The sequence below is a fragment of the Aedes albopictus genome, chromosome 1, assembly GCF_035046485.1.
Source record: "Aedes albopictus strain Foshan chromosome 1, AalbF5, whole genome shotgun sequence".
Classification (NCBI taxonomy): Eukaryota; Metazoa; Arthropoda; class Insecta; order Diptera; family Culicidae; genus Aedes; species Aedes albopictus.
Window position 1 is genome coordinate 5941910 of NC_085136.1, and position 14483 is coordinate 5956392.

The 14483-nt window shown below is 37.1% G+C and overlaps 1 protein-coding gene across 1 annotated transcript in view; it reads right to left on the bottom strand.

Annotated features, from left to right (window-relative positions):
- Positions 1–3603: 3603 nt before the first annotated feature.
- The window catches only part of LOC134287994 (uncharacterized), a 37643-nt gene continuing 26763 nt past the window's right edge, over positions 3604–14483 (bottom strand). Inside the window, exon 4 of the mRNA XM_062851443.1 lies at positions 3604–3621. Within this exon, the coding sequence (XP_062707427.1) occupies positions 3604–3621 (18 nt within the window). The remainder of the gene's footprint in view (positions 3622–14483) is intronic.

A 14483-nucleotide genomic window follows, 5' to 3' on the forward strand; every position in this document is an offset into this window, starting at 1 on the left:
CCCACAGACAAACATACGTAACACTAATCATTCCCATCTTACACCGATTTAATGACCGATTCTAAAATTTGATAGTTGGCCAATTGTCCACCCGCGGCGCTCGCATAGGTTTTGTTCGAATTTGACGTTTGCTTGCTAACGCAACTTAGTTCATGGTTGGCCAAACACACGCTTAAAGATACACCGCGATGGGTGGCGGTCTCCATTGAACTACAATTGAGTGTAGGCGGAATAGGCTGACCCAAGAGAGTGAGCGCCCCTTCGAAGGGGTGTTAGGCTTGACGAGAAAAATCATCGAGACAATTTAAAGATAGTCGTAAAGGGAAAAACGATACAGATTGAATACCACTGTACTACATAAATCCGCCAAGTTTTGAACGGATAGGAGTTTGTTTGACCTTCCAAAGCCAGTTAGTTGCCCATCCGTTGATTTAGCGATTCGGCTGGATACCCGTCGCAACCCTTGAACCACGATCGAGAACGGATTCAGGATTTTGCCAGGTATCGTATTGTTAAGAATAGGATTTGTCAATTTCGGATCACCCTAGTTTTAAGCCAGTCACCTCCAACTTCTCTGCATAACACGATCAGCCTCTCTGATCATCCAGCCGATAGGTGAGCGAAAGCTCTTGTGTGTACTCAATTTTGCTCTGTACCTATAATAGATCTCTTGTAGAATAGCCAGACCAGCCAGTTCAACCCCGATCACCGAACCGCTAAGATCATTTGTATTTTCTCGCTAATAAACGTACCCTTTTCAAATCAGATACCGAGCTAATCGAGTTTCATTTCGCATACACGTATTTCGGCGCAATCCCAAACCTCGTGACTCGTAATCACGACCGGCTACTCTAGTTGTCAGTGTACACCAACGGCCGTTCAAAGTCCCAAGAAATCGACGCACCTCAGCCGCCCAGCCTCTACGGTCCACTGCACGAATTTATGCTGGCCTGCTTAGTCTCACGCGAAATTTGACGTTTGAGCGGTGTCGGCACCGCTCAAACGTCAAATTTCGCGTGAGAGTAAGCAGGCCAGCATAAATTCGTGCAGTGGACCACAGGTCATCTTCCGGACGGTCCTCGCGAAGTGCACGACAGAATGTATGATTAAGTCTTATAGATAACCTTTGTGGAAGTGCGTAAGCGAATATACCATTTCGTCGGTTTCCGGCCATGGCAAATATATTTCAAGTTTTCAGGCTAAAAGAAAAATAAATGTTATAAAACTGTTTAATTTTGTGTAGATAGGATAACGAAACGCAAAAGTTTTGCCTCTTTCGTTTTCCGTTGGCAGGAGAGACATGTGTTTATAAAAGGTTGCTATGGATGAAATAAGTCGTTGCGTTAGCTGGGGCACAGATACTGTCAAACTGTTTTATAGCATCCGCCATTATGGCGAGCGTGGAAAGCTGGATTCATCTGCCAAACCGAAGATTCGTCCGTACTCCTGTTTGTTATAACTGTGGTTTTCCTGGGCATATCTCAACAAACTGCCGGAAGTCGAGAAATCAACGTTCAGAAGCCTTTAGAGAAGAAGCATTCGGAAGGATCCCTATTCATAAGAAAACAACTAGCAAAGAGAAATCGACGGAAATTTCAATAGTTGAAACTAATCAAAAATTAACAAAAAAGACTACAGACGTAGAGCATGACGGACTAGTAGCTATACAATTAACAGATTTAAACATTGATTTGAAAGCACTTTTCGACACAGGCAGTCCAGTTTGTCTTAAACGCCTTGGTTTGGTAAAACATGGAAATATTTTTCCTTATAATTCTAATAGATCTTTCAAGGGTATCCAGCTTTTTACGCTATGCTGAGGGGTGATTCAACTTTGACAATTCTTGCCGACAGCCCTTGCAGCATCAGAGCACATCAGAGTAGCCAAAAAAATTTCAGTTCAATTCTATCAAAACGTCAAAAATTTTCACCATTGTTGTTGGCTTGTGTTTTTTCTGCAGGACTTAATTCTTTTCTCTAACTTTCTTTTAATTTTAGGTTCATAATTGCCGTCACCATTTGGGGTACCGAAATTAATGGAATCGTAGATGGGCAAAACCATGAGCTGACTTTAATGGGAAAAATGATTTTGTTAAAATGACCGGAACATCCATCCATTCACTCGGCAGTGCATGCTACATTATGAACCATAAATATTATCTGCAACGTAGGGCTAGACGTAGGGAGTATAAAAAATATTTTGATTACTTAAAAACCTGAAGCACAAAACTCGTCCGAATTTTTTTCTCCCCTCTCGAGAGGGGAGATCTCCCCTCTCTCTTCAGAACCCTTTTTTTTCTATGTTTTGATTCAGAGAAAAAGGATTCCATAATAGATTAATTGCATTGACCAATTACATTCTGGATCAGCGAAGAAAAGGATTATAAGGAAACGTTGAATATGCATAATGTAATGATATACACAATTTCTTTGGAAACCTTTTTCAAATGCGTTGCGTGGCTGAAGTGGTTATGTCGTTGGTGTGTTCGACTGTATTTGGAAACTAATGTTTTGTGGCTTCTCAGTCTTGACAAAATCAAAACACTGTTATGTTATTTTGTCCGACGTTTCGGTCCGTCGGAAGAAGGACCCAAACGGACCGAAACGTCGGACAAAATAACATAACAGTGTTTTGATTTTGTCAAGACTGAGAAGCCACAAAACATTAGAAGTGGTTATGGTATAGAAGACAGAGTGACCACTTTTTGTGACCTTGAACAATAAGTATGGTTTATTTTCAATAACTTAATCCTACCTTCCAGCCTTTTCCAGCAAGCTAGAGCTAGAGCTTTAGAAAAATCATTCCATTTTTGTAGGATTTCACCACATAATAACGGTTTTATACTTTCATGCATTCATTTGAAACATCGACCTAGAATTTCTGGATAGGTAAACTGGCAGGGAAAACGATACAAGTTTAGATATTTTTTTAATTGCAGAGCAAGTTGGATATGTCTTTTTGGATGATAGCCCATTAATGTCAGCTCATGGTTTTGCCCTTCTACATGTTCGATTCCATTAATTTCGGTACCCCAAATGGTGACGGCAATTATGAACCTAAAATGAAAAGAAAGTTAGAGAAAAGAATTAAGTCCTGCAGAAAAACACAATCCAACAACAATGGTGAAAATTTTTGACGTTTTGATAGAATTGAACTGAAATTTTTTTGGCTACTCTGATGTGTTCTGATGCTGCAAGGGCTGTCGGCAAGAATTGTCAAAGTTGAATCACCCCTCAGCATTGCGTAAAAAGCTGGATAGGAGGATCTGAACTAAAGATTGTGGGTAGATTTGTTTCTAATGTAAAAATTCAAAATCTATTTTTCAGAATTCAATTTTTGGTGGTTCCTGATTCGACGGTTCTCTCATATGACGCAATAATTGGCAGATGTTGTTTTCGATCCTGGTATGAAAACGATTAGCCAAATTCACATATTTCAATCTCCTTCAATCAATGCTATGGAAAGTGATTCAAGTGGAGTTGAAAATAAGGTAAACATTATGGATACGATTTGCAATTTGAAATCAATAGAAAATGTAGGTGACATCGGTAACGCTCATTTGGCAACTTTGAATAATATTTTGGAAGAGAATTATTTTAACTTTAATCGACCAACCCGTCCTGTAATTGATTATGAAATGAAAATTATGTTAAAGTCTGGCGCACCATTTCACTTTAAACCAAGACAACTTTCACATAATGATAAAACTAAAGTTAACAAGGAAGTTGATAAATTACTTAAATCAGGAATTATTAGAGAATGTGATTCACCTTTTGCTAGCCCCATAGTAGTTATTCCAAAGAAAGGCGATGATATAAGATTATGTGTGGATTACCGAAAATTAAATAAAGATACTTATCGCGACAATTATCCTTTACCGTTAATAGAAGACATATTTGATAGACTTAAACATAAGTCAGTATTTACCATTTTGGATTTGAAAGCTGGTTTTCATCAAATTAAAATTGCTTCTGAATGTACCAAATATACTTCCTTCGTAACACCAAGTGGGCAATATGAATATTTGCGAGTTCCTTTCGGTCTGTGTAATGCACCAGCTGTGTTTCAGAGGTACGTTAATAAAATTTTCAAACCTCTTATTGATGAAGGCAAAATTGTTGTTTATATTAAAGATATTTTAATTGCTTCAGAAACAATGGAAGAACATTTTGAAACATTAGGTAGAGTACTGAAAATTTTGAGTGATAATTTATTGGAGTTAAATCTTGAAAAGTGTAAGTTTTGTTTGGATGAAATAGATTACTTAGGTTATACGATCAATGAATTTGGCAGAAAGCCAAGTAAGTCACACATTGAATCCATTTCAAATTTTCCATTACCGAAAAATTCAAAGGATGTTCAACGGTTTTTAGGATTAACAAGCTATTTCAGAAAATTTATCCAAAATTTTGCATCGATTGCTAGACCATTGTACAATTTGTTGAGAAAAGATGTCGAGTTTATTTTTAATGAAACTGAAATCAATGCGTTTGAACTTCTTAGAGATAAATTGTTATCAGCTCCAGTTTTGGCGATTTATGATCCAAAAGCTGAAACTCAATTACATTGCGATGCGAGCTCTTACGGATTTGGTGCAATTTTGCTACAAAAACAAAAAAGTGGAAGTTATCATCCAGTTAGTTTCTTTAGCAAGAAAACAGATGAGTATGAGAGCAAGTTACATAGCTTTGAGCTAGAGACTTTAGCAGTAGTTCATTCTGTAAAGCGATTCCATGTATATTTGTCAGGTATAAAATTCAAAATTTTTACAGATTGTAATGCTTTGGCACAAACGTTAGCTAAAAAAGAAATAAATCCTAAAACAAGTCGTTGGGCAATGTTTTTGGAAAATTATAATTACAGTTTAGAATACAGAGATGGAGTTAAAATGCAGCATGTTGATGCTTTGAGCAGATTGGCAATGGGTGAGGTTGCAAAGCATACAGTAACACAAAAGCCAATGCAAACTAACCAAAATGAAGTATGCTTGCTAGATACAGAGGACATTGAAAGGAATGTAATTTTGGCACAAGAACAAGATGAAAAGATAAGAAATATCAAAATTCATTTAGAATCTAATACATTTCCAAATTTTGAACTAAAGAATGGAATACTATTTAGAAACAATAATAGAAAGCTTTTATTGGTTGTACCAAAAACAATGTATGACAATATTTTGCGAATTTGTCATGATAAGCTAGGTCATATTGGAATTGAGAAAACCATGATAGAAATAAGGAAATTTTACTGGTTTTCCGGTATGAGAAAAATAGTAAAGAAATATATAAGTAACTGCTTGAGTTGCATATTTTCTAGTCCGTTAGATTCAAAGAAGGAAGGATATCTAAAAAATATTGACAAAGGACAAAATCCATTTCACATAATTCATATAGATCGTTATGGCCCAATTCAGCTCCAATCATCAAAAAAATTCAAATTTATTCTATTGATTGTTGATGCGTTTACAAAATATGTCAAATTTTAGGAGGCGAACCAGCTCTCAAGCTGAAAACCTCTTAAATAAAGATAAAAAAAAAAAAAAAAAAAATGTCAAATTTTACCCTACTAAAACAACCAATACTAAGGAAGTTATTGAAAATATTCTTTTATATATGAATCACTACAGTAAATCATTGAGGATCATAACAGATAGAGGTAGTTGTTTTACATCTACAAGTTTTAAAAAGTTTTGTGCGGACAGATATATTGAGCACATTAAAACAGCATCATATACTCCTGAAGCTAATGGCCAAGCTGAAAGAATGAATAGAACTCTTACTCCGATGCTAGCTAAGTTAATTGATGATACAAAACTCAAATGGGATAATTTGCTTCCAAATTTAGAATATGTTTATAACAATACGTATAACAGAGCAATCAAAAACTTTCCAAGTATATTGCTTTTTGGTACACATCAGAACAATATTAATAACTAGCTGTCCCGGCAAACTTTGTCTTGCCAAGCTGTGGTGGTTTGACAACTGTTGAGGTCATAACGTCACCGCACTCTAGATTGGTTTCATTTCAATCTTGTTGATTTCCTTCCCAGCTCACAAAAATCAGTACTTTATCAATTTTCCAACTTTTCGAGTTGATTTTCGTAACTTTTTATACATATAAACACAGCCACCATGAATACGAATCGAAACGTGCAAGGGTCATGCTGATCGGTTCGGTCGTTCGTGAGTTTTGTTGCCTCAAAGAAGCTAGAAACTCATTTTTATATATATAGATGAAACCAATAACTTAGAAGTATTTGTAAAAAATAATCAGCTTCCTTCAGAAAATTTAGGTCTATCAGAAATAAGAGCACAAGCTAAAGATAATATTCTAAAACTGCAGGCTTATAATAAAGGAATGGTGGACAGAAAACGGAAAGCAGTTTAGATTATAAAGAAGGCGACTTTGTAGTTATAAAATGTAATGTTGATAATAAATTGTCTAAGAAGTTTAAAGGTCCTTATGTTATAAAGAAAATTTTGCCAAATGATCGATACCTTGTTGTCGACATTGACGGGTTTCAAGTTTCAAATCTTCCATTCAGTTCCGTTTGTTCACCGAATAATATGAGAAAATGGCTCACAGATACCAGATTACTCTCTAATTATAGTGTCGATGAGGGCATCGACGAGTCAGGATGACCGAATGTAGTATGAAGAAGTGTACAATGTTGAGTACCTACATTAATTACTAAGCTACTCCCAATCTTAAGTAGGCCATGACTTAGGAAAGACTTTGACAGTTGACTTAAGCCGTTCATACCGTAATAAACGTTCAAAGAGATAACACGTATTTTACTAAAGCAACTCATTAGTTGATGAAGAAGAGATGAAGAAGACTGAAGCGACTCCTGTAAAAATCCCTGAAAAATTCTCCTGTAGGAACTCCTGGGAGAATCCCTGAAGGTGTTCCTGATGGAATCCATGGATTACTTCTTGAAGAATCACCGAAGGAACTCCAGAAGAAAGGCATCGTACACAAATTACGTAACGCTATAGGGGGAGGGGGGGAGTCTAGCTTAGCGTTACGAGCCATACAAAATATTTTTGGTGTCCATACAAAAAGCGTTACATGGGGGAGGGGGGGAGTCTGAAATCGCTGATTTTTGCGTTACGTAATTTGTGTACCATGCCAAACCACAAGCGGAATTTTTGAAGAAATCATAGAAGAAACTTCAGAAGGAATCCCTGATACAACTCCTAGAGATATCACAAAAAAAAATCGGATAAAATCGCTGGATTAGCTTCACGAGGAAGCTTTGAAGGAACTCCTGGAAGAATTCCTGAAAGAATCCCTAAAGGCGTTTTTGGAAGAATCTCTAAAGCAACTACATGAAAAATCTCTCCACCAATTGGGAAATGTCTCTGAAGGTATTTCCGTAGGAATCCCTAAAGAAACATCTAAAGAAATTCTTGAATGAACTCCAGGAAACACCCCAAGGGAATCCCTGCAGGAAAACCTGATGAATTCCAGTGGAAATTGCTGATGAACTAAATCGCTCAAAAAAAGTTCCCTGAAGATGTTTCTGGAGAAATCCCTGAAACAGCCCTTGAAAAAATTTCCTGGAAAAATCTCTCCAGGAGAAATTTTTCAAACACCTGAGAAAATCACTGAAACAGCCCTTGAAAAAAATTCCTGGAAAAATCTCTCCAGGAAAAATTTTTCAAACACCAGGGAAAATCACTGAAGATATTCATAAAGAAATCCTTGAATAACATCTAGAGGAATCCCTGAATGAATTCCGAGGGAAACCGCTGATGGATCTCTTCCAGAGGGAGGCCTGAAAAAACTCCTGAATAATTTCAAAGATAAATCCATGAAATACTTCCAGGGTGAATCAATGGAGAAAATCCTGGAGAATTCCTTGAAGGAATAGCTCAAGGATTTACAGAAGAAATTGTTCAAAGAACTTCAGAAGAAATCTCTCAATTCCAGTAAGATTCCCTGAAGGTATTCCTGGAGGGATCCCTCAACGAATTTCTTGAGGAACCTCTGAAGAGTTCCTGTAGGAGTTCCTGATGTAATTACCGGAGAAATTCCTGAAAGAGTTCATGGAAAAACTCCTGGAGGATTTCCTGGAAAAATCACTCGATTAATTTCTGGAAAAATCCTAAAAGGAGTTCCTAAAACAATTCTTGAAAAAATCATAAGTGAAATCACAGCAAGAGTTCTTGGGTGAACCTGTGAAACAATCTCTGGAAAAATCTCTCCAGCAATTACAGGAGAAAATTCTCCAGCAACTTCAAGAGAAATCTCTCATACAATTCTAGGAAAACCTCTGAAGGAAAATCCTTCTAAAAATTCCAGGAAATGCTCCGCAAAATTCCTAGAAGAATTCCTACAGAAATCATCAAAGGGTGAATCTCTGCAGGAGTTTCTGAAGGAATCCTTCTTGGGTTTCCAGGTAAATCCCACAAAGAATGCTAAGAGAAATCCTTGAAGGAGTTCCTGGAGAAATTCCTGGAGGAGTCTCAGGGGAAATCTCTGACGAAAATACTGGCGAAATTCCTTGAGAAATCCCTCAAGAAATACAAGAAGAACTCTTTTAAGTAACTCTAATAGAATTTCCTCAAAGAATTTTCAGGAGAAATCTCTGAAGGGAATCCTGGAGGAACCCTTGATGAAATTCTGAGAGGAGTCTGAAGGAGGAGACCACGATCCTGGATGGAAACCAAGATTAAATTCCTGGGTGAATATATGGGATCTCCAATTAGCCTTGTGGTGAGGGCTTTGGATCGCCAATCTGAAGACGGCGGATTCGATTCCTGTTTCAATTGGGAACTTTGCTCGACTTCACTAGGGATAGTGTATAATTGTATATGCTTCACAATATTAATAGCTGTGAAAGTGCTCAAGGAAGACAAAGTTAAAGTACACAAAGAGAGACAGGCCAACTTCCAGTGAGAACGAAGAATCACAAAGAATAAGAAGAACCCAACAAACAGAGATAGCTGAATAACAGTTTCTTATGCTGAAGTTTGCTTGAGAGTTGATGATGATTAACCTGGGCTTGTTAGGGAAATATCTGTAAATACAAAGAAAATCGGGTTAAGTAAGGTTCCTTTGAATTCCACTAAGAATTTGCATCCTTTGACAGATACGTATTTCGACCTCAACTGTAAGGTCGTCTTTAGTGTCTTGTCAAGTACAAGACACTGAAGACGACCTTACAGTTGAGGTCGAAATACGTATCTGTCAAAGGATGCAAATTCTTAGTGGGATTCAAAGGAACCGTACTTAACCCGATTTTCTTTTTATTTGCTTGAGAGTTGTTTGTTCTTTCTATAATACAGCTAAATCAATAAATCAACTCTTATTCAGCTTAAATATTTGTTGGGAAGAGATAGAGAAAAAGGAAGAAGAAGTAGAAGAAAAAACCTGGAGGCATCAATGAAGGAAATTTGAATGAATTCCAGGAGAAATTTCAGATGGAACTCCTAGAAGAATGTCTTAAAGAATTTCTGAATGAATCTCTGAATAGATTCCTGAAGGAATTGAGCTGAAGGAGTTCCTGGAAGAATCCTTCACGAAATTCCAGAAAACAACTCTCAAGAAACTCCAGGCGAAATACCCATAACAATTCCAAGAGAATTTTTTGAAGGAGTTCCTGAAGAAGTTCCTGAAGGAGTTCCTGGTGAAATCCCTGAGAGAATTTCCCAGAAGAAATCCCAGAAGAAGTTCCTGGAGGCATCCTTGAAAAAGAAATCCCTTATAAAGAATGCCAGGAAAAATCCCTGCCGCAATTTCTAGACAAATTCCTCAAATAATTTATGGATAAATCACTGATGGAGCTCCTGGAGGAATCCCTTAGGGAGTTTATAAAGAAACTTTTTTGTTTTAATGGTTTAAAAAACAGACAAACGATCGTGTGCAAAGTACGATCCTTACAAGCTGATTAAGATCGAGCCCTGAGGAAGATCGAACCCAAGGATCGAAACGTTGGTAATGATATAAAATTATCAACACTTTCCCCGTGACTGAAAGCCAAAAAATGCCATAGCTATTTATAAAGAAATCTCTTAAGGAATTCCGGGAAAATTCCATACAAAGTTTCAGAATTTTGGAGGAATACCAGGATAATTCCTTGACAAAATATGGGAAGTAATTTCGAAGCTTTGCTAAATTCTAGCAAGAAGCAAGTAAGAAATTCCGAGGCTAAAAATCTTTAAGAGAGTTCTTGCAAAAACATCTCTTTTTTTTTAAAGAAGGAATTCCTAGAAGAATCCCCATAGAATCCATGGAGCAATCACTGAAAGAGTTCCTGAAGGCATCTCTGGAGGAGTTTATGAATAAATCCCTCAAAGAATTCTAAGAGAAATTGATGATGAGTTCCTGAAGAAATCCCTGGAGAAGTCCCCGGAGAAATCCCTGAAGGAGTTCCTGAAAAATTTCCTAAATTAAAACGTCCGAAATGTTTGATGGAATTGATGAATTCATGAATTGAAGAAATTTCTCAAAGATTTCCTGGACAAGCCATGAAGAAATTTTTGGAGGAATTCAAGAAGAAATGTCCAAAGGAATCCTCTAAGAATTCCTGAAGAAATCACTGTAGGTGTTTCTGGAAGAATCCATGAAATATAATATGAAGAAATCCCTCAAGGAATCCTGGAAAAAATCTCATAAGGAATTCTAGCACAAATTCCTGAAGAATTCTCTGAAGAGTTCATGTAAAAATCCCTGGAGAAATCTCTGAAGAAATTCCTGGATGAATCTGTATAGAAATTTGTTGAGGAATTTCGGAAATAAATATTAGCGGAATCCCTGAAGAAATCCTTGAGGAAGCTCTGAATGAACTTTTAGAAGAATCCGTTCGTAACGCCAAGAAAAACCTCTAACATAACTACTAGAGGAAGGTTTGAAACTCTTGAAATTCCTGGAACCAAAATCACTGAAGAACTTCCTGTATCAATGTCTTATGGAATTTCTGGGAAAATCATTGACGAGATTTCTGAATGAATTACTGAATGATCTCTACGAGAAAGATCAGCAATCCCTGAACGAAACTTGTCGAGAAATCCGAGAATAAAATCACGGAAGAATCTCTCAAAGAACTGTGACAGAAATCTTTGAAGTACCTTCAGTAAAATTTTATGACGGAACATCAGGATAAAACCGTGAAGGAATTATCGCAAGATTGGCAGGATTTTCTTTTGGAGAAGCCCAAAGTAACCAAAAGTTCCGAAAAGAGTGTACTTTTTTAGCTAAGCAGCTTGTTCGAGGTTGCTCATTAGCCTTTTAAGCAGCTTCGTTTTTTAAATAATTTTGGAACTTGAAAGTCCACATAAGATTGCTGGATAGCCTTCTAAGCAGCTTCTGACAGAACTGTGACAAAACAAACCCGCTGTTCGCACGATCGAAATTGTAGTACTGTGGTAAAGCATAGGGCACGCACGCAGCTGCTATCGGTTCAAATCCGGTGAGCGGCATATTTTTTTTTGTTCGAGCCTATTATTCATTGATTTGATAAATTCAAATGTGTCTTCTATTCGTGCTTCAACAGTTATTTTCTGCAAAATGATATTTAATCTTCATTGAAGCACAATGCTAGCTACTGAACTGAACTTCTATGAACTTGATGTTCAGAGTAGCATGTTAAGCAGCTTTCAAGCTGAAGGGTAACAATGAGTGTTGCTGGAACTTGTGTCTGAAGCTCCAGCAAGGCTTATCGTTAGCTTCTTAAACAACCAGAATAAATGTTGAATTTGTCAACACGCTAAAACCGCTCAGCACTAAAGTGCATAATTTCCAGACTACACCACACATTCACAAAACCAACTCCTGCGTCCACAAAATCGTGAAATTCGCAAATAAAAATTGTACCGTAATCTAGCAAGGTTTACTAGTGACATTGGTAAACAAAAAAATATCGACATTTCGCATCTAGAAGAGTATACGAGCTTTTTTTGTGAAGGTGTAACTGTTACACATTTTTGGTGTGGTCTGAAAATTATGCACTTATAGTAGGTTTTACACATTCTAGGTGCTGAGCGGTCTTAGCGTGAATGATGATTACTTCGACTATGCGATGAAGCGTCGCTGTTCTGCATCGGCTACACTTTTCTTCATGGTTGCTGAGGGGTTGCTCACACTAGCATAGGTGCCAACTAGCTCTCCAAAATTGGACAATATTCAACTTTTTTCAGCTCAATGTACTAGCACAGAGAAACAGACGTCACACTCTCATCGGTTCCCATCGATCACCTTTTTAAAGTTGATTCAAATATTCAGTAGTAGGTTGATTGACCACTCGCGGCGGTGGTATCGTTTTAGCTCCTGTTTGACGTTTGCTCACTACCGCCATCTAGTGGTGGCCCGGCCAAGCACAGTACATTTAGCATTGAGCGATTAAGTTTCCGTGACGATGTTTTTTAATGAAATTTGTTCCAAGTGTTACGTCTGGTTCTCTGTGGTACTAGTTTTCATGTTAATATGCGTAAACAATATAAACTGCGTTGACATTTTCCGAATATCATTGATTTTCTGAGGCCTCCCCCCCAACTACGTCACAAGTTGGCGCGTATGCACACTAGTGAAAAAAAATACTAGTTGATCTGCACAAACTTGCTAGCTGTCATTGGGTTTTTCAATATGGCGGATTATACAATCTGGCAGATTGTATTACCTCCCTTGGGCAGCGTAGTCGGTATTGTAGAGTCTAGGAACACATTGCCCCTTTGGATAAGCAGATCAGGTGTGACAACCATGTCAAGAGTAGATCGACAGTGTGTGAGATACGTGTCTACAGTAGACCGGCTCACATTTGTAGGCGTTGCGTTGCGTGGTAACGGAGTAATTCGTAAATTGCATACTGAAAGTTGTCATGTTAAAACTTTAATACTCCTATTCTAATTGCTTATGAAATGCTATTTGGGAAGGAATAGCTATCCAATTAGAGGTTGAAGTAAAAAGACACGAGAACTTCCATTGCCGGCCACGCCCATGTTCTCCGTTACGAGGATAGGAAAGGATGTGATGATATGACACCTACTTTATGAAAGGCCCGCGATTCACCGGCGCCCAAGTAACATTTTTAGTTTTTTTATTGCCTAGTAGCTGTTGTTAAGCTGTTGTTAAATTCAAAACAATAAAACTCATTTTAAAGCTTAGTAATCGTAACAGCTCTGATAAAACCACGATAAAACCCTATAAAGCTAGAAAGGGCCCATCCTACAGGAGGTCGTTAAAACCATTTCTTAAAACGTTTTACATGCTACTTGGCTTTATGACACATTCCTGTAGTTTACTATACAGCATAGATAAGATCTGTTGTGTAGGTAGCAAAAAGAGCAACAAGCCGTATCAAAGTTGGTAAATCATCTTGAATGATTTGAACCTAAAAATGAATCCGAAACTTAAGAAATCAAATGGATTGGAGTAAATTGCAAATTAATATGACGAAATAGGAACAAAATCATGTCAATAATATTTAGTCGCAAATTTCGACGGAGAAAACTCTGTTTCCATAACAGAAAAGCGCATGCCATAAAAGTTTTCTCATATAATGTAATAAATTAATTCTGAATGTATGAAGCGCCTCGTCAGTTTGCGGTTTTTGTTATATCAAATATAAAAAATTCAATCCCGCCCTCAACATTATGCATGCAAATATCAACATGGCGTATACAATTTGCAAGCAGGAATAAAACATCATGACGAAAAATATGGATGCTGTCAAGTTAAACCCTCTTGGTTTTGATTCAGATTGTTTAAGATCAGTTTGTGAACAAGCAACATACTCTAGAGCTGCTGTTTTTGAGGAATACGAAACAAAGCTCACCATACGCCCTATTCTACTTAGCACATATGTTTTGCGCTACCTAAACACTATTTGGTTCTAAGGATGGCGTCTACAGATTGATTGTTCTTAAGAACTTTCCGGCTGGCCGATAGCCGTCAATACCCGAGCAGAAGGGCATACCTTACAAATACCATGCGAAGAGCAACATGTCCCAAGCAACACACATGTTATAATAGAGTTACGACAGCGCAAGTTTTGGTTGTATAGAAGTTTATTTTACGTATTTCTAACATTGTGTTGAAATAACGTAAAATAAACTTCTATACAACCAAAACTTGCGCTGTCGTAACTTTTATATAACATGTGTGTTGCTTGGGGTGCTCTAATGCCTGAAATTGTTATTGCAGCGTTATTGTACGAAATGTTATGAGAACATCACAATAACAGTTGGAGGTATTTGAGCAGAGTTTGGTATTGATGTAGTATTTGCTAGTTTAGCAGTGAAAATAACCGAAGAACAAGATTTGTTATTACATCATGAAGTCATCGAATATATGAAACATTTAATAACAAGAAATGTTATGAGTTTGTTATTCAATAACTTTGGAATAACAAATACAGCAATTGAAATTTTAGGTATGTATTTATTATTGAAATAACAAGATTTGTTATTTTCTAGGTGTTATTTATACAAAATTTTGGTATTAGTTTTTGTTATTTTGCCTCTTATTACCACCTAATGAA